At 42.0% G+C, this 19,439-nt stretch overlaps 1 protein-coding gene across 4 annotated transcripts in view; it reads left to right on the forward strand.

Annotated features, from left to right (window-relative positions):
• Positions 1 to 977: 977 nt before the first annotated feature.
• Positions 978 to 19,439, forward strand: part of LOC129713242 (phosphatidylethanolamine-binding protein 4) — a 204,920-nt gene continuing 186,458 nt past the window's right edge. For 2 of the 4 annotated variants that reach the window (XM_055662181.1, XM_055662179.1), the window contains exons 1-3: positions 978 to 1,082; positions 4,295 to 4,423; positions 7,909 to 8,041. In XM_055662181.1, the coding sequence (XP_055518156.1) occupies positions 1,066 to 1,082; positions 4,295 to 4,423; positions 7,909 to 8,041 (279 nt within the window). In that variant the 5' untranslated portion in view covers positions 978 to 1,065. The remainder of the gene's footprint in view (positions 1,083 to 4,294; positions 4,424 to 7,908; positions 8,042 to 19,439) is intronic. The other 2 variants (XM_055662180.1, XM_055662182.1) reach the window with 2 other exon arrangements.

A 19,439-nucleotide genomic window follows, 5' to 3' on the forward strand; every position in this document is an offset into this window, starting at 1 on the left:
TACAAGACTAGGCCTTTGCTGGTCTGTTTGATCATTTCTCTTGTAAAATAGTACTTTATTTCCTTGGCTTCCCGAAAGACATTTCTTTGTAAGTTATATTTTTCAGATTTCATGATTATGTCACCACTCCCTATAAACCCTTTTTCTATTATGTTTGAAAAAAAATACATTTGAAAAATACAGATTTAATATAAATTCTCCAGGTGAGACTTTACTATAAAAAAAAGATTATCTTTTTAAAAAAAGCACAAACTGCTTGTTTCATGTTGCTTTGATCTGAACCATTTTAATCTTGAGAATGCAGAAATGTAAACAACACAAATTTATTATATATATATATAAGATGGGAAAACTGGTTTTCTGGAAATACTGAGATGAAAGTGGTAGGAATACCTTTTCAATCAATCTTGAGATTAGTAACATTTGACTACCAGCATAATACTAGTTGTACCCATTGAAAATGCATCAGCAAAACATGAACATATTTATATATCTGGGATTCCAACCTATAAGGCTTGTAGGTAGAGACTCATGTCGGCACTTGTCTGTGAAGAGAGCTTGTTGTGTTTTGGCAATAGTCCCTGTCTCAACTACTTCTTCTGGCAGCTCGTTCCATTTACCCCCCACCATTTGTGCGAAAAAGCTACCACTCAGATTCCCATTACATAAATCTTTTCCCATTCACCTTCAGCTTATATTCTCTGCAGAACAAATTCCCAATGAACTCATTCTCGAATTAGATTGGCACGTTATCCTCACCTGTTGGGCTCCACCAAGTTTGGCAAAGAAACCAAGAAGTTGGGAGCGAAAATAAGGCTTTAAATAGGCGGCATCTTGATGGACGTTTGCCTTATCCAATCAACGCCGGGATGGGCCGGCGTCCTGGCCAATGGGGCGGGTTAGGGGGCGTTCCCGGGGGCGGGACTTGAGGCCGCGCGCTGGGTTTCGTCCGTTTTCCATTCAAAACACCTGGCCTTGCACGAGGCGTCGTACTTGTCGCGTGACATTTCATTTTTTATATGTGTGTATATATATATATATATATATTTTTTTTTTAAAAGAAGCATGCTTATCGTTAACAGGTAAGCATATTGTGCGATACCGTGCGCCAAGTTATGAAGTGAAGCTGTTTTTTTTTCCATTTTGTCTGAACATGCTTTTCACCAGTTTTGTCTCTCCTGTGTTAGTTACATGTTTTCTTTCAAAGCAAATAAACAATAACTACAAAGGGAAGGGGTCAGGTGTTTACGTGGCCTTTTTGGAAATGAATGGAGAAAATTAAATGTATGTTTTCCTCTACTTTATCATCAATCAAGGACTTAATTTTTCTCTCCTATCGGCTTTTCTCTCCTATTGTTTTCTTCTAAAGCAAATATTAAAAAAAACTATAAAGGGAAGGGGTCAGGTGTTTTTAGTAGCCCTTTGGAAATGATTGTAAAAAAATCAATGTGTATTTTCCTCTACTTGCCAGTGTTGTCAACTGTGTGTGGCTTTCTTTTTTTAATGAAGATGGAGACTGCTTAGCTCTCTGTGTTCAACAGTCCAGTGGGAATGTGTTTACATTTGCTGGCAGTGGTTCAACATAAGGGAACATGATTACAGTGAAGATCCGGGCTGAGTTGAAGTGAGGTCAAAGGGAAATTATATCTGCTGGCGTGATCTGTAACCAGCAAACATTTGGTTGAAAATGTCAAGCTGTTTGATTTGAACATGACTGTGCTCAACCACATTTGGATAGAACACAGAAGGTGTCCCTAGTTATTGAAAAATTGTGGCATCGTGGACTCAAAAGCATGTGGCAAGGAGCAGTCATCGATCTGCATTGCAAATGCCTGCCCTGAACCCATGTTATGGAGGAATTCATTCAGACAACCTACAGGCAAACAACTTGCATAATTTCTGCTGTTGCTCATCCCAGACTCATAAAAGGATGCTGATCACAGGGTCGTTAGCACTACACATACTGGTTGAGTCACAAAGTCCTGGAAAGTTGATGGAAAGGGTGTGAATTTGAACCAATAGGGGAACTAAGAGATTCATAGAATTGAATAAATCTGATTGGCAAAGCTAGTGATTTTGATGTTTATTGAAGAGTCCTCTGACAGTTTCGCCACCTCCAATGGGATCCCACCACTGGCCACATCTTCCCATCTTCTCCCCTGTCTGCTTTCTGCAGAGATTGCTCCCTCCGTAACTCCCTGGTCAATTCGTCCCTTCCCAACCAAACCACCCCCTTTCCTGGCACTTTCCCTTGCAACCGCAGGGAATGCTACACTTGTCGCTTTACCTCCCCCTCCTTGACTCCATTCAAGGACCCAAGCAATCTTTTCAGGTGCGGCAGAGGTTCACCTGCACCTCCTCCAACCTCACCTATTGCATCCGCTGCTCTAGGTGTCAGCTGCTCTACATCGGTGAGACCAAGTGTAGGCTTAGCGATCGCTTCGCCCAACAACTCTGGTCAGTTCGCAATAACCAACTTGATCTCCCGGTGGCTCAGCACTTCAACTCCCCCTCCCATTCCAAATCTGACCTTTCTGTCCTGGACCTCCTCCATGGCCGGAGTGAAGCCCACTGTAAATTGGAGGAGCAGCACCTCATATTTCGCTTGGGCAGTTTACACCCCAGTGGTATGAACATTGACTTCTCTAATTTCAGGTCGTCCATGCTTTCTCCTCCCCTTCCCAGCTCTCGCTCAGCCCACTGTCTCTGCCTCTTCCCTTTCTTCTTCCAGCCCCCCCCCCCCCCCCCCCCCCCCCCCCCCCCCCCCCCCCCCCCCCCCCCCCCCCCCCCCCCCCCCCCCCCCCCCCCCCCCCACCCCCCCCCCCCCCCCCCCTCACATCAGTCTGAAGTAGGGTCTCGACCTGAAACATTGCCTATTTACTTTGCACCATAGATGCTGCCTGACCCGCTGAGTTTCTCCAGCATTTTTGTCTACCAGTGATTTTGATGGTGACTGCGAAACGACAGGATTGCTCCAAACCTAGCTGATGTATGGAATGCTTACTAAATGCTTCAGGGGGAAATTAATTTGGTGTTCTTACCTATATGTGACTCCTGACCCATACTGTTCGAGAACTACTGTCTCATTTTGGGGATAAAAATATAGCTGTGGATTCCAGAAACTGGTCCATTAACCAAGCTTGTCCAACTATAAAACACTCATCTTTAAGATAGTTTAGAATGGATATTAAATAGTGGCATTGCCAGTGGTGACCCCCATCCTATGAATGGAGAAATAAAAGGCTTTGAGATGAAGTTATAATGATGAAAAAGTAGTTTTGAGCTTTGATAATGCAGTGGGAACAAATAGCCACAGAATGTATCCAGTGATACTATTCTCATGTCTTGAATTCCCTCCTTCAAACTTTCACCACATGAGCATATATCTTTTATTATGCAGCTTAGAGCATATTTAATTTGAATGCCACCCTTGGAATGTTTTGACTATGGTATGTAAATATAATTTATTTGCTGCTGTTTCAAAGGGTTGTGTCACTCTTTTTGGTCATAATATTAAACTGATTGACCAGCATTAGCTTCTGGTTTGATAGTCAGTCAGTTTTAAAATTCTCATCAGATCACTCCATAGATTTGCTTCTCTCTAAAATTGTTGAACTTGACATCATCCAGAGTTTTAACTGTATATTACTACAAAAACAATGTAATACAAAGCACAAAGTAATATACCACTATGATATACCACAATTTATAATTGAAAGTTAAGATCATTGCTGGATTGATTTAAAGCTCTGTCAATTAAAGCTCTCTCACCAATTTGCCTTTATAGATATGTATATTACGCCGCAGAATTGTGCACCTATCTCCCCCCCCCCCCTTCTCCCTTTTGTTTTTGTTTTCTGTTTCTTGTTTTTTGTACTAAATTATATGTATGCACTGAGTACGAGCAGCTTTTAATTTCATTGTACATGTATAGTGACAATAAATGGCATATCTATCTATATCTATATATATCTAATTGAGCATAAAGTAATCAATTGACACACAATGACTAAAGCGATTTATAGAATTTAGAACGATCATATAAATATTAATCAATAGGCATTTTAGAAAATGAAGAGAATAGGGATGTTAAAAATGATGTAAGAGTACAGAAAAGTACATCGTGAGCCGCTGAGAGAAAATAAATTGTGTGTGCAATATGCTGTACAATGAATTGTACCACTTGGGAAAAGTAATTGGGTTCAGAATTCCAAAACCTAGGTAGGTCATTTGTTTTGCGCACAAATGAATGATTTATGGGTATTTATTAAGAAATTGCGATTTGAATTTTCAGGATGAAGCAGCTTGTATATTTTCTTCTGGTTGGATTGAACATTCTTTCTCATATGGAAGTGGATTCATCAGTCGATTTGGAAGAATCAATATGTATTTTTAAAAACGGCGGTGACAGCAGTATTTGCAGGCAAGCTCATCAATGATAACTTACTCTGGAATAGTATACTTGGCTCCAATTTAAACTCGCTTATTGGCATGCTTGCATTCATCATAATAGATAGATAGATAGATAGAATTTATTGGAAATGGTACACAAATGCAGTGTAATCCCTGCATTTTGCCAGTGGTATGCTTAATATAGATATAGGCTATTCAAAAATGAGTGAAGTTAATTTATATTGTTTAGTTATGTTATGTACATTAGTACCAATGATTTTGGTATTGTTTTCCTTGAGTTTCATTTCATTGTTTATTATGAACCCACTTTTATTTGATTTTTTTTTTTCTGAATGAGCAACAGCAATAAAATTCATCAAATAAACCAAATGTTGAATTGGTATCAAGCACCATGCAAAGCCAAGTTCTTGTCACCAATTTGTTGAGGTATTTATTCAATAATATATAATGATGGTAGACAGAATGACATGGGAATCATTGATGCTCATTGTAGAGGAATATAGCTAAGTACACGCATGTATACTGCCAGGAACGAATGCCCAGGAATGAAAGAGATTACAGAAAGTGGTAGACACTACATGTTCTATCACATGTACTGACCTCCCCATAATCAAGGGCATCTATTGGAGGCATTGCCAAAAGGCAGCCACTATCATCAAGGACCCTTGCCACCCAGCCCATTCGTATGGACTGTTAAGCTGCTGCAAATAAGAATGTCATTGTTAAATTGTCCATACATATGGCAAATAAATATTCTTGATGCTTGGGCATCTAACACATTAATGAATACCACTTCTGATGTTATTTTTCATTTTGTTGATTTTACCAAGAAGATTGGTCATATTGAAAGCAAAATGCCTGATTGTGTCTTAAGTTGGCTGGTGACCATTGACCATTTTTGGAGTAGAAGTTTCTCATGCCTTTTTCTTTTAATCATTGTATGGCCCAAATTGACATTGTTACAACCAATAGGTGGGACATTTCCAGCAAACATTGTGTGCTTTCTTCCAAATATAGAAACCTGAAGCATTGCTCCCTTAAGAAGTGTGAAACTTAAACAGAAGTACTGTAAAAGAATCATAAGATAAAGGGGGACTGATGGTAGAGTTACAGCTTTCTGTGCTGTGGCTTTGTCATAGCATAGAAACAGGTAATCGGATCCAGGAAGCCTGCATTGGTGTTTTTATCTCCAAATCTATTATATCCTTTTTAATTTTTTGTATGCTTTGTTATTTCATTTGCAATGTCTATTTACTTTGATGCTTTTTGATATTGACTTCTTTTCACCGCCCTGGCTATTGAAAACAATTTACCAATATTGACTTTCAACTCATAATAATGTTAGGTTTATGTTCTATTATCTCAGGTCTAGTGAAACTGTTCTTGGATTCTCTTAATAATTTGTGCACTCATTTAAAATGTTAGTGGTTCTTTATAGTACTGTACCTTCATAGTTACATCTATATCCATGTAATAGGTTATAGATTCACATTTTTATTTTACGGCTTTGTTTTTAAACACACTCAAAACAAAAATCAAATTAATGCACTGCTAATTAAAAAAATGGTGGCATGAAAACAATGTGCAAAAATTATAATCAATTATTATGTTTGAACAGCAATGATTAAGCAGCTGCGATTCTCTGTCAACTCTTATGCATTCCCTATGTCTCCCCTAAGGTTATGATTTACTGGGTAAGGTGTAAAACCAGAAAGATTTACAACCAATCAACAAAGTAGCAGAGGAACTTAGCAGGTCAGGCAGCATCTATAGATGTTTGAGTTGGTGCCCTTCTTTAGACTGATGGAGTAGGGGGGAGAAAGCTGGAAAAGAAAGGTGCGGGTGCAGCAAAGCCCCATAAGGTGCTCTTCTGGGCTTTTACCCCAAACCTACCTATTTTTTCCAACAAAGAGTCTACACTAGAGAGGTCTTCTGTCCATTCTCTGCACAACTGGTGCCTGACCCACTGAGTTCTTCCAGTATTTTGGGGTTTTTTTTTTTTTGCTCCATGTTCCAGCATCTGCAATCTCTTGCGTCTCGAAGATATAAAACCATTTTGGGGAGGTAAATTCTGCAAAATTCCTCTCTAATGGACCACCATGACCCTGCTTAGATGTTTGCAATCAGTCCCTTACAGTATCTACCTGTTCTGGGTGATGACTTCCATATTAGATTTCTGCTTGCAAGAACTCAGCAAATCACCATCCATCACATGAAAGAACAAACTATAGGTAGTGCAGTTGTCCTCTTCCATCCTGTGCCAAAGACCAAGTCTTGACACCTAACCTTGAAATAGCAATATTCAAAAAAACCTTTGTGCTTTACAATCTGTTGGAGTGAACTATCTCCCCCAAACACAATGACTGATTTTCTCATCTTATGAAATAGAATTCTGGTAGTGACTAATTTGTGCCACTAGGTGGTACAGGCGTGCTTTATATTTCATTTTCAAAAGTTGCAACTTCACTGGAAAACTAAAAGGAATTATGCTTGGAGGTAAACTAATTGAAACTTATCATATTCATACTCCGTGTAAAACCAGGATTTTAAAAAAAGTACTATTTGGTTACCTGTCCCGAGTCTGAATGGGCTATGTGTGAATTCAGCTTGAGACGGGTCTTTGTTATGCCAAGACAATTTTGGTTTGGGTCAGATTAGATATGCTGTTCTGGTGCAGGTCAGTACGTTATCCAGGCTAGTTTAATATGGTGCCAGTGAGTAGTGGTTGAGCTACATTGACACTTCATTAAAGAATTTGACTCTTAATGGAAGGGTTCTTTTCAGAAATGGCTTGAGGTTTGACTCTGTCAGCAGAGGGAGTGGATGGAAAATATTGCTTAGATTTAATGTTATATTTGCATTGCTGTCATAGCTAGGCAGTGAGGCGAAGATAAGGGAATTCACCAATGAAAGCAAATCAATTAAAACACTATAAAACTGAAGTAATTAAAAAGATCAAATGAAACCTATATAAAATGAAAAGAGTTACTCAATTTCATCTTACCTTTTTGTTTGTTCAACATTCATTCAAATTAATAGGCTTGTGCATCATGCATTAAATCCAAGAACGGAATCCCCAATATCGGTTTTAGTGAATCCCAATAAGCTTCTGCTTTGTCATTAGGCTTCGTGCAGAGGCCAAGGAGGAGTGCAGGTGGAATTTGCTGGTGAGTTTACCTGGCAAGTTCAAGGTTCATCATCCGTGTGGAGGTCTGAAGGTATAGTAATAAGAGGCCTTGCTGGAAGTTATGCTGTGAAATTCTGGCCGGACCACAATAAAATTTGCACCATCATATTCTTGGCTGGATGGTTTTACCTCTCCTTTTCCAATGCTATTCATAATAACATGTATTTATGGATGTAAAAGACTGATTGAAATATAAAATTCCATTGTTTCCATGGCAAAACTAACATTTTAAGATTGTTTTTACTGCTCTGCGCCTTTCATGATGTTCAGAATCATGTATTTATTTTTTAAATTCTGTTCATTTCCAGGGGTGATCTCAAAGTGATTTATCCAGAATTGGGAAATGCAGCATGCATCGTCATCCCAAAATGTCATAATTTCCGAAAGCTCCTGAGCAAAAAATGGAGTGCACCTAATGTTAGATTTCCTGATGCCATGGAGGTAAATTATTGCAATAAAAGCAGCTTTATATAAATTGTTTACATCTAAAGTTGTTGGTTGAATACCAGTTTACTATTGAAGGCTGCCATACAAATAAGTGCCCGCAAAACAATACTTTCATAAGATTAAGAAGTAATATAAAAATATCATCAGTAATGTTAGGGTTGTAAGATTGATTGCATTCTGATAAAGATGGCAGAAGAGCAGAAAGTACTGTAAATATGCATATATACTTTTATTTGTATTTCTGGATGTGGACCTCACTAGCAATCCCATGATTTATTATGCATCTGCCAGCATCCCAGAAGTTGTTTGGTAGGCATTTTCATTAAAAAAATATATGAGTGCTGCTGTGGAACTGGAATCAAATATGGACCAGACCAGATAACAGTTCCCCGAAGAACGCCAGTGAATGATGTATCTTGATAATGCTCCTTTGGTCCTGAGACTAGTTGTTAATTCCAGATTGTTAACTGAATTTAAAATTCCACAACTACCCAGGCGGAATTGAAATCATTTTTTTGAATTATTAGTTGTGGACTATGGATTCATGGTCCAGTAACTTAACTACAGATTGATTGCCTCAAAACATGTTGCAGCCAATAGTATTTAAAATATAACAATCTATGAATAAGCATTTCGACAATGCAACTTTATTTAAATTTATTGGAAGCATAATTTTTATTATACTAGTGAGAGATGGGAATAACTTAAGTCGTTGTACAGGAAAATAATGTTAGTAATTTAATTAATTAAAAATAACGAAACTGGAATTCAGTGATAAACCTCTGTAGATGTTTTAAATTTGGATTTTACTCTCACTCCTCCCCAATCGGCTCTAATCCAAACCTTTAGGATCAACTGATACAGAAATTAAGGTTGAGGCATGATTTCAATCTTGGCCCTTCAGCCTGCTTCTTAAAACCTGCGTGGACTCACGGGCTGGAGTTGTCGTGAACATTTACAACTTCTAACTACTACGATACACGGTCCGCACCTGCTTTAGAAGAACATCCATAATACCAGTGCTCACGAAAAGCAAGGTAACGTGGCTCAACGACTACTGACTGGTGGCACTTATGTCCATTGTGATTAAGTCTTTTGAGAGGTTGGTTATGACGTATATCAGCTCCTGCTTCAGGCAGGATCTGGATCCAGTTCAATTTGCTTGCCGGCACAATGGGTCTATAGTGGATACAATCATGTTCGCTCTCCACAGCCATGGATCACTTGGACAACAGGAAAATGTACGTCAGCCCATTGTTTATCAAATTCAACTTGACATTCAACACCATCATCCCTTAAAAACGTGTTGTCAACTCAGGAGCTGAATCTTTGCTCGTCCCCATGGTACTGGAGTTTTGACTACTTCATCGGCACTCAATTGGTATGGTAGTGCAAACACCATTTTCTCTTTGCTGACCATTAGCACAGAGGCACCTCCAGGGGTTCTCTTTACCATGACTGTTTAGCCAAACTCGATTCCAATGCCATTTTAAACCCGTTGATTGTACCACGATGGTTGGATGAATAAAGAGTAACTACGAGTCAAAGTATAGGAGGGAAATCGATTATTTACTCAAGTGGTGCCAGAACAACAAGCTTGCTTGCAACGTTCATAGAAGAAAGTAGTTGATCATTGACGTCAGCATGGGTAAGCCAAGGGTTCATGCATCTGCCTTCAATGGTGAGACGGCAATGGAGAGAGTTAACAGCTTCACATTCCTGACCGCGCACATCTCTAATGGTCTATCCTCAACTCAGCAACTTGATGCAATTGCCAAGAAAGCTTGCCAACACCTACTATTTCAGAAATTTGAGGAGATTTGGCATCTGAATAATTGATGCTATGGACATTTTAACAGGTTGCGCTGCATACTATGGCTTGCACTATCATGACCTGGTTTAACTAATATAACTGATCGTTTATGGTATAATCATTTGTTGTGTTAATGTGTTTAATGTATGGTAATATGGTAAACCTGCAGCAAGTAGGAATTTCATTTTAACAGACCTGTTGCTTATGATAATTAAACATCCTTGTCTTGATGATTGGAGAAGTGGACTAAATCTGAGGTTGCAAGTAGTGGGAGATCTTGGAACTATGATAATAATGGAAATTAGCCTTGGGAGTTTGTAAGGCACTTCACCCTGAAATGGATGAAGAAATACGATTCTCATGAGGGAGAAGTTGGGACCGAGGAAGTTTGAAATTTCACCTAGGGTGGTACATGGGTCTCTCTGTATTTAAGGGTGTATTGCTCTTCCTGTTTAGACTGAAAAAAGATTGTAGATACTGAATACTGAAGAGATCTTGGAAAATGTAGGGTTTAGCCTCCATGAGTGGACTTCCACATGTCCAAAGATCTCCATGTTGAACAACTGAATGGTGATAGGGCTGATTCTTCTCATCTGGGTTGTCACTGTGATAAAACACTGCCTGTTAGATTTCCCTCCTGGCTTATTATTTCATTTGCAGTTTCCAATAGTTACAGAAAATTAGACATGGAAGATTTTAACTATATTACCTGAAGATTAAAAGTAATTGGCTAAAGCCAGAATTCTGATTTCAACAGATTAGTTTTGAATTGCCATTTGTTCAATTCCATGCACGGTGGGAAAGATTACAGGTAAAATAATATAACAGTAGATGGCACTAGCACAACTGAATTTCATTCCGTTTATCAACATGTATCAATATGATTTCATTGCAATTCGTTCCATCCTGTCTATTAGTTGTCCTCGGTACACTGGGATTATCCACCGGGTGGCGCCAGCAATGACTGCCTCGCCAATAGTCTGTCTGTCCCTTCTTTGTGTTTAAATAGTATGTATTAAATAATAATAATAATAATAATAATAATTTTATTTATAGAGCACTTTAAAAACAAACATAGCTGCAACAAAGTGCTGTACATCACTAATCATTGACAAAAAAGTTAATACACACCAAAAATAACAATCAAAAGAAATAGTAGGAAAAGACATGTAAAATAAAGAAACATCAAAAACACCACAAACAGAAGCAAAGCCTCAGGCATGGTCAAAAGCCAGGGAGTACAAATGCGTTTTAACACTGGATTTGAAGATGGACAGTGAGGGGGCCTGTCTGATGTGCAGCGGCAGGGTGTTCCAGAGTGCCGGAGCAGCAACAGAGAAGGCTCTATCCCCTCTGAGCCTCCGACTAGACCTCGGTACCTCCAGGAGCAGCTGACCAGCTGACCTGAGGGACCGGGCAGGAGTGTATGGGTGGAGCAGCTCAGAGAGGTAAGGCGGGGCGAGCCCATTCAGAGATTTAAAAACAAATAACAGTAACTTAAAATGAACCCGAAAGTGCACCGGGAGCCAGTGTAGGGAGGCCAGAATTGGCGATATGTGCTCCCTCTTTCGAGTCCCTGTTAAAAGGCGAGCAGCAGCATTCTGAACCAACTGGAGACGAGCCAGTGAAGAACGAGCAACACCAAAATAGAGCGCGTTACAGTAATCCAGCCTAGATGTAATAAAGGCATGGATTACTGTCTCAAAATGCTGCCGCTCGAGAATGGGCTTCACCTTCGCCAGCTTCCTTAGGTGAAAGAAGCTGGACTTAACCACCGCGCATATTTGGCGATCTAATTTAAAGTCACTGTCCATCCTAAAACCCAGGTTCACAACTGTTGGCTTCACGTACCTTGACAATGGACCTAAATCAACAAATGGAGGTTCACGGCAGCCATTGGGATCAAATAAAATCACCTCTGTCTTCTTTTCATTAAATCCAAGAAAGTTTAGGGCCAACCAGGACTTAATGTCATCAAAACAAGACAGAAGCGATTTTACAGAAAAGGCATCTTCCCCCCTCAGCGGCAAATAAAGCTGGGTATCATCTGCATAACAGTGGAAGGAGATGCCATGCTTTCTAAGGATGGAACCCAGAGGAAGTATGTACAGCGAGAAAAGCAGGGGCCCCAGAATCGAACCCTGTGGAACCCCATATGACAGGGGAGCGGAAGAGGATTCAAACCCAGCAAGGCTAACACACATGGTTCTGCCCGCCAGATAGGACCTGAACCATCCCAGGGCACTGTCGCAGATGCCCACTAACTGCTGTAGCCGAGATAATAAGATATTATGGTCCACCGTATCAAAGGCGGCAGACAAGTCCAGCAGGACAAGAACCACACAATCCCCAGAATCATTAGCCAGGAGGATATCGTTAAAAACCCTTAGCAATGCTGACTCCGTGCTGTGCATGGTTTTAAATCCAGACTGGAAGATCTCCCGAATATCATGCTCCTCCAGGAATAGTTTTAGCTGAGCATAAACAACTCTCTCCAGTAATTTAGAAATAAAAGGCAATTTCGAGATGGGTCTAAAATTGGCCAGAACAGATTGATCCAGGCCAGGTTTCTTAAGTAGTGGTTGCACTACCGCATGCTTAAAACTCACGGGGACAACCCCAGAACACAAGCTGCTGTTAATAATGGTAAGAACCGACTGCCCTATACTAGAGAAAACCTCCTTAAAAAGATGTGGAGGGACCGCATCACAAGGAGAACCCGATGGCTTAATATGGGAAACCACATCCTTTAAATACGATATAGTCACAGGCTCAAACTTGTTGAATACCACCAGGCAAGGGACCGAAACAGAAGGGTCAGAGGCAGGTGCTGAAATGTTAGCCCTTAAGGAAACAACCTTATCAACAAAAAAGTGCAGGAAGTCATTACACATTTCAGGTGAAGCTTCCAGACAGACAGGCTGCGGGGCATTTAGAACAGAGTCAATGATTTCAAATAGCACACGAGGGTTGTTACACTTTGACACAATAATTTTAGACAGGTACTCTCTCTTGGCCTTTTTAACACTGTTTTGGTAGTGACGCTAACAGTCCCTGAGAATTTGAAGTGAAACCTGTAGCCTGTCCTTCCTCCACTTTCGCTCAGCTCTACGACACTCCCGTCGTGCTGCACGAGTCACTGCACTGAACCAGGGTTCAGGTTTAGCCCTCGGCTTCAACAATCTTAACGGAGCCACAGAGTCCAGTATAGTCCTGCATGAAGAATGAAACCACGAACTAATCTCCTCCGTACCAAGAGGAATGGACGCAGAGGGGGCGCAGAGCTGATCGAAAGCAGCAGAGAACTTGCCAGCAGTAAAAGGGCTAAAAGACCGACAGCGCCGAGCAGACACCACAGGCAAAATTGCTTCACAGGAGAAATTGACATCAAACAATACAGGCATATGATCTGAAAACACACTATCAGAGATTTCCAAATTCAACACAGACAAGCCATGAGAGAGAACAAGGTCCAGTGTATGTCCATGTTCGTGTGTGGGACCAGACACACACTGGACAAAATCAAAAGAGTCCACAAGGCTGAAAAAGTCCTTCACTAACGGCTTAGCAGGACAGCACACATGGATGTTAAAGTCCCCAACCAAAAGGACATGATCATAGTTGGGCACGATCCCAGCCAGAAAATCAGAGAATTCATTTACAAAGTCCTTATTATACTTGGGCGGTCGGTAGATGACCGCACAAAACACCGGTTTGGAGCGGCCCACTTCAAATAAAGTTGCTTCGAAACTGGAGAAAGAAGATGATAGAGGGCATTGCCTGCACTTAAAGTTATTTTTATAAACAGCCGCTGTTCCTCCTCCACGGCCCGATATCCGCGGTGAGTTGAAATAAGAGCAGCCAGCCGGTAATAGCTCAACAAGAGCGCTGCACTCACCTGGACCCATCCAAGTCTCAGTCACACAGAGGAAATCCAGTCCACGTGAGCAGAAGAAATCCCTCAGTATAAAAGTCTTGTTTGCCAGGGATCTGGCGTTCACTAAACCAATCCTGGAGGGGGATGGACTCACCAGATCAGCTGATTGCTGAGCCTGGTGCAGAGTCCTCAGGTTCCGGGGATTCACCCCGCGGTGGCGGGGCCGAGGAGAGCATGGGGGGCATGGCCCGTCTCGCCGCAGCTCCTGAGCATAGGAAGGGGTGGGGGCGAAGGGACCCACCCGGAAGAGTTGGTGTACCAGGTGACCTCCTTCGTTCCTCCTACCGAGACGGTGAGCCAGGCCAGTTCTCCGTGCTGCAGCAGGTGGACAGTGCTCCCGATCGTTGGGGAGGAGATTGTCCGTTGACAGTTGACAGTTGACAGTTGGTGAGCACCAGGCTGAAGGCTGCAGGCCCCGGAGATGTCCCTGAGCAATGTGTTCCCGACGCTCAAGGCTTTCGAGGAGATTCCCACCTCCTGGCCCACCCAGTTTAGACTTCACCAGTCGACCGCTACGTTTGCCACGGCGACGGCGACGGCGACGCTTCCTCGGGCTTAAAACCCACTCCAGGTGAGTTTGGATTCCCAAGAGGAACGGGGGCAGTGTAGTATGTCCGCGGTAAACAAAGGCACCGACATTACGCTGAATGTCCATTAGAGATGTACGGTCGTAGACCAGCAGAGACTTTAGTTGTATAACACCAATAGAAAACACAAAAAACAGAGAGAGCAACAGACAGGCAGCCATAGACATCGGCGCCATCTTGGAATAAGCCAATAAATGTACGTTTTAGTGTTCTTTAGCTTGTTTTATGTGGGGGTGAGAGGGGGGGGAACATTTTTCTAATTGCTTACCTTGACGGAGAAGCAATTTCATTTTTTTATTTTTTTGTTGTTGTTGTTGTCGTATCGTATCTCCGTCCGCACTGCGGCCTAACAGCGAGGAGTTGTCAGCCTTTGCTGGAGATCGACCGGGAGCTACATCGCAGGGAACCTGCAGACTTCCCATCACGGAGCCTGCGATCCCTTTGCCAGAGATCGACTTTGGAGCTCCAATCGTGGGTGCCTGCGAACAACGCGGAGCTCGTGGTCTCAGGTTAGAGACTGTTTTTGGGGAAAGTCCAAGCCGCAGGAGCTTCGATCGCCCCGACGTGGGAGCTTCGATCGCCCCGACGGCGGGAGCTTCGATCGCCCGACTGCGGATGATTCGCCTGCCCCGAACGGGGGAGAATAAAGAGGAAGAAGATTGGACTTTTTTTACCTTCTATCACAGTGAGGAATGTGGGGAATCCGCTGTGGTAGATGTTAACTTCTATGTAGTTGTGTGTCTTTTTGCTTTTTTTTTCGTATGGCTGTATGGTAATTCACATTTCATTGGTACACGTGACAATAAAAGACCTTTGAAACCTTTGAATAAATGTTATGCCGTAATCAATTTAAGATTGTTACATTCTCGTGGCAGGTAGTAAACGCCATTGAATATAATTATGTATAGTAGAATATGGAGCACCTTGCAAGCTGCAAATAATACCAAATAGAGGCCTGAGAACTAGATTTTCATGCACAAACTGTGCTTGCAAGTAATTGTGCAAGGTTTGAATCATACAGGCTATTTACTTTCAGTTAAAATCGCCCACATTTGGGGCACTTTTCTATGTAATTCATCTGAACATATTAAGTTTTTTCCTGCCCCATTTATGCACTAGATATTAAAATTCATTTACTGTTCTTTCCTTTAATTATTTACATCAATTGGAGCTTTTGAATGCAAACTATGAAATTTGTTGGGTGCCACAAAAACCTCCATATTGTGCGGATGTCAGACAAAGTGGGACCCGTTGGGTCCCAGCTTCACACGGTGGGGGCTGGTCCCCCAACGCAATATTCCACCTCTCCACCAATTCCAATAATGCTGGCCAGTGGGTGGGGGGGCTTTCTGGAGCGCATGCATTGGTGTTGTGGGCTGAAGGGACTGGTTTCCAGAGGGCTAGTATGGACATTGTGGGCTGAATGGATTCTTGGGCAAGCGGAGGCCTGGCAGCTCAGTCACGGAGGCCTGGCAGCTCAGTCAGCTGAGAAACTGCCAGAAATTCTGCCGAAAACAGGTGACAGACTCTGAGAAAGAAGGTGGAGAGTGTGGACAATCAATTTTAGACAGTTTCATCTTTTTTTACAGATCACAGCAATAAAGGAGGAAAGTCTATCCTTGCGTGGATCTCTGGAGCGCTAGTATGGGTGTTGTGCGCTGAAGGGACTGGTTTCCAGAGGGCTAGTATGGACATTGTGGACTGAATGGATTCTTGTACTTGCAGTTCAATCACTGGTGGGCTGGCAGTTCACTTTCTGAGGGCTGGTGGGCTGGCAGTGCAGTCACTCACAACTGGTGTGGTGGCAGATCACTCAGTCACACCCTCCTCCCAGATCACTCAGTCCCCCCCCCCCCCCCCTCACTCTGCTCCTTGCCCCCCCCCCTCCCCCCCCCCCAACACATTCAATCCATCTCCCCTCAACCTCCCCCCAACTCTTAGTGGCTCTCTAACAGTGCAGCCATTCCTGCCTATTAGATTCCCATTGTGATGAAGAACACGCAGGCATTGCAAGTGGAAAAAGGATTTATTAAAGTTTAAAATGTGACTGACTCTTTAAAAATATAACAGCAATTTAAATATTAAAGATGAGATTTATTAAGTTCTTTCTTGTTGTGTCTCCATCAGTTCCCGGAGGAACTGATGGAGGTGATGAATATGTTTGCTTGAGATAGTTCTGGGAGAGAGAAAGCTTCAAAATGCAGTCATTCAACACAAAGTAGCCTTTCAGCCATGGGATCATTTTCAAGTTACTTGTAAGCTGTTAGGAATGTAAATACATTAATAAATACGTGACAAAAATCAATTTGTCAAGACCGGGAAAGTCGGCGCTGCCCAAGCAGCTGCGGCTCGCCTGCAGTCCGTCTGTCTTTTTGCCCAACGGAGCCTCGATGCAGCGGGAGAAGAAGCAAAGAAGAGATAAGACTTTTTTCCTTCCATCACAGTGAGGAGGTGCCCGGAGATTCACTGTGATGAATGTTTGTGTTAAGTTGTGTTCATTGTGTGTTTTGTCGCTTTTTACTGTAATGACTGCATGGTACGAAATTTTGTTCAAACCTGTTTGAATGAGAATAAAGGAAATTCAATTTAATTCAAATTGGTTCACATGATTAAAAATGTACGTACTGTGGAATGAAATAAAATGACATTTTCCCTAACATTTTGTTTTAACTGGAAATATTCTCTTGCATGTTGTGTTGGAAGAGTTGAGGCGATTCCCGTATCTAACCCATGTCAAGGTGTGTTATTTTTGAACATTGTGAAAAGTTAGACTTTGTGCTATAAGTAAGTCAAACTATGTTGTCCAACATAGTAAAACGTTGTCGTTCCAGGAGTGCCTGGTTGGCCTGCCATTTGTCTACCGACAGTTCTACCTTTTGACCCTCCAAGTGGTATAGGAACAGCTATGTTGCTTTCTTCCTAAATGGCCAGGTTCACCCACTCCATCACTGTCACCATTTAAACATCTCTGGATATGATTAATCTGTTTTTAATGGTCTTTTGTTGGAATAGTCAAACTTTTGTGCAGCTCCTCAGTGTGCATGTAGTTTCAAATTACATTAATATGTTTCCAATTATCTGTTTTATAGCACTGTAAATCCAATTCTCACACCGTCATTAATTTTGGCAAACATAGTACAGGAGCTAAAATCTTGGAAGGATAGAAAGGTTCATTAAATCTAAAAGGGAAGGCTTGTGTTTCCATGAAACCATTCATGTCCTCGGGGCACCACGGCTATTGAAACACTTTCTAAAGTGTAACCACTGTTATAAAGTAAGGAACCGAATGTTGCCCTACCACCATTCTTAACATTTTGTGACGTGGTTCGAACCAAGCTAAAGGCCTGACTGGTCAGCCATACTGCAAAACCCCTCTTTAAATAAAATAAAATTAAAAAAAAAAAAAAAAATGTTCACCCTGTGGTCACCCACTGCCCTGGAAAGTCCCTGCACCCACTGTCAGTTCAGGCTGCCAAAGGCATTTTCTTATTTTAATAGTCTTAGAAATTGAGTGGAATAGTTAAAATAATCACTATCTAAATGGCTTTAAATTAATTAAAAATGTAAGGCTAGAGTAAAATAAAGAAAAATCTAACACTCCTGTTTATAATCGGTCATTGATTCCATTTACATGAATAAGGTTGTGCTCCTTATGCCCCTGTCCCACTTAGGCAACCTGAACGGAAACTTCTGGAGACTTTGCGCCCCACCCAAGGTTTCTGTGCGGTTCCCGGAGCTGGCAGGTGGTTGCTGGAGGTTGCAGGTAGTGGAAGCAGGTAGGAAGACTGACAAAAACCTCCGGGAACCGCATGGAAACCTTGGGTGGGGCGCAAAGTCTCCAGAGGTTTCCGTTCAGGTTTCCTAAGTGGGACAGGGGCATTACCCCAGCCACCTTTAGCGTAAAGCTGAGGAATACATGCAAAAGGCAGTTGGCCCCTCGGCTCAGTATATGATCGCATTTCCTTGAGGTGGGACAAGTGGTGGAGCAGGGGGTCAGGTGTGCCAGTGGTGCTTGCATCACACAGGTGATCAAGTCGGGGATGAATTGACTCCCAAAGGCATTATTGGCAGATCTGCATGCCACAGATAGACCGAGGTAAGTACATGTCAGTCTATTAATGATTTAATTGTTTTGTATACTCTTGTAATGATTGTGTTTAATAACCCATCAAAACTCTCATTCTTTGGTTTGGAGTCATTTTCTGTTTGATTACACGCCATAGTAGATTTCATATGATGCCACCAAGCAATTTAAAATAGGTTGTGATTAAGAAGGAAGACGTTATCACATTATTTATTTAATTATTATCCTGTTTGGGGTTTTTTTTGCCATTCGCATGCACATTGTGGCGAAGCGAAGAAGCCTGTATAAAAAGTTACGCTGTTATTTTTGATGGAGAATTAAATGAATTTAGCCACCAGATATGTTTCTTTCTTGTGGGCTTGTGGTTACCTGGTTAAGGCAATATGTTGCTCAGTGGTTGTACAGTAGGTTAATATTTATGCAAGTCCGAATAATTGATGTAGACAGAGTGTTTGATTGTTCTGTTCAGCAGGTGTGATGCAGAAAGCCCAGTGCCTGTAACTTTGCACTTTGCACAAGATTTACAAGACAGTGCTTGTTTTTTTAGTCAGCGTCACAAAACCTAATCCAATATGACTAGTGCTGTCCTGGCTAATGTTTTCCAGCTGTAGAATAGAACATCTGAGGCTACTCAGGAGTAAAGTTCCCTGGCATGTCGCTATTGCCTTTGGTCCCTGCTGCAGGCTTTGTTGTTTAGCCACAGACTTTATCTGTTCCTTAGCAATTGGTAAGAGCGGAACTCGCTATCAAAACATGGAGGGGACGGGGGACACAATTTTTTGGCAGCGACGCGCGCATGAGCACACTCACTCGCGAGGCTTCGGAGGCTCAATCCAGCGCTAAAAGCGGAGATTTTAAAATCGGGATGACAAAAACTTGGGGGGGGGGGGGGGGATGTCCCCCACCTCTCAAAACATGGGGGGGACGTGTCCCCTCTGGCCCCCCCCGGGTTTTCCGCCCCTGGCAATTGG

The sequence above is a fragment of the Leucoraja erinacea genome, chromosome 35 (genome assembly GCF_028641065.1).
Source record: "Leucoraja erinacea ecotype New England chromosome 35, Leri_hhj_1, whole genome shotgun sequence".
NCBI lineage: Eukaryota > Metazoa > Chordata > Chondrichthyes > Rajiformes > Rajidae > Leucoraja > Leucoraja erinaceus.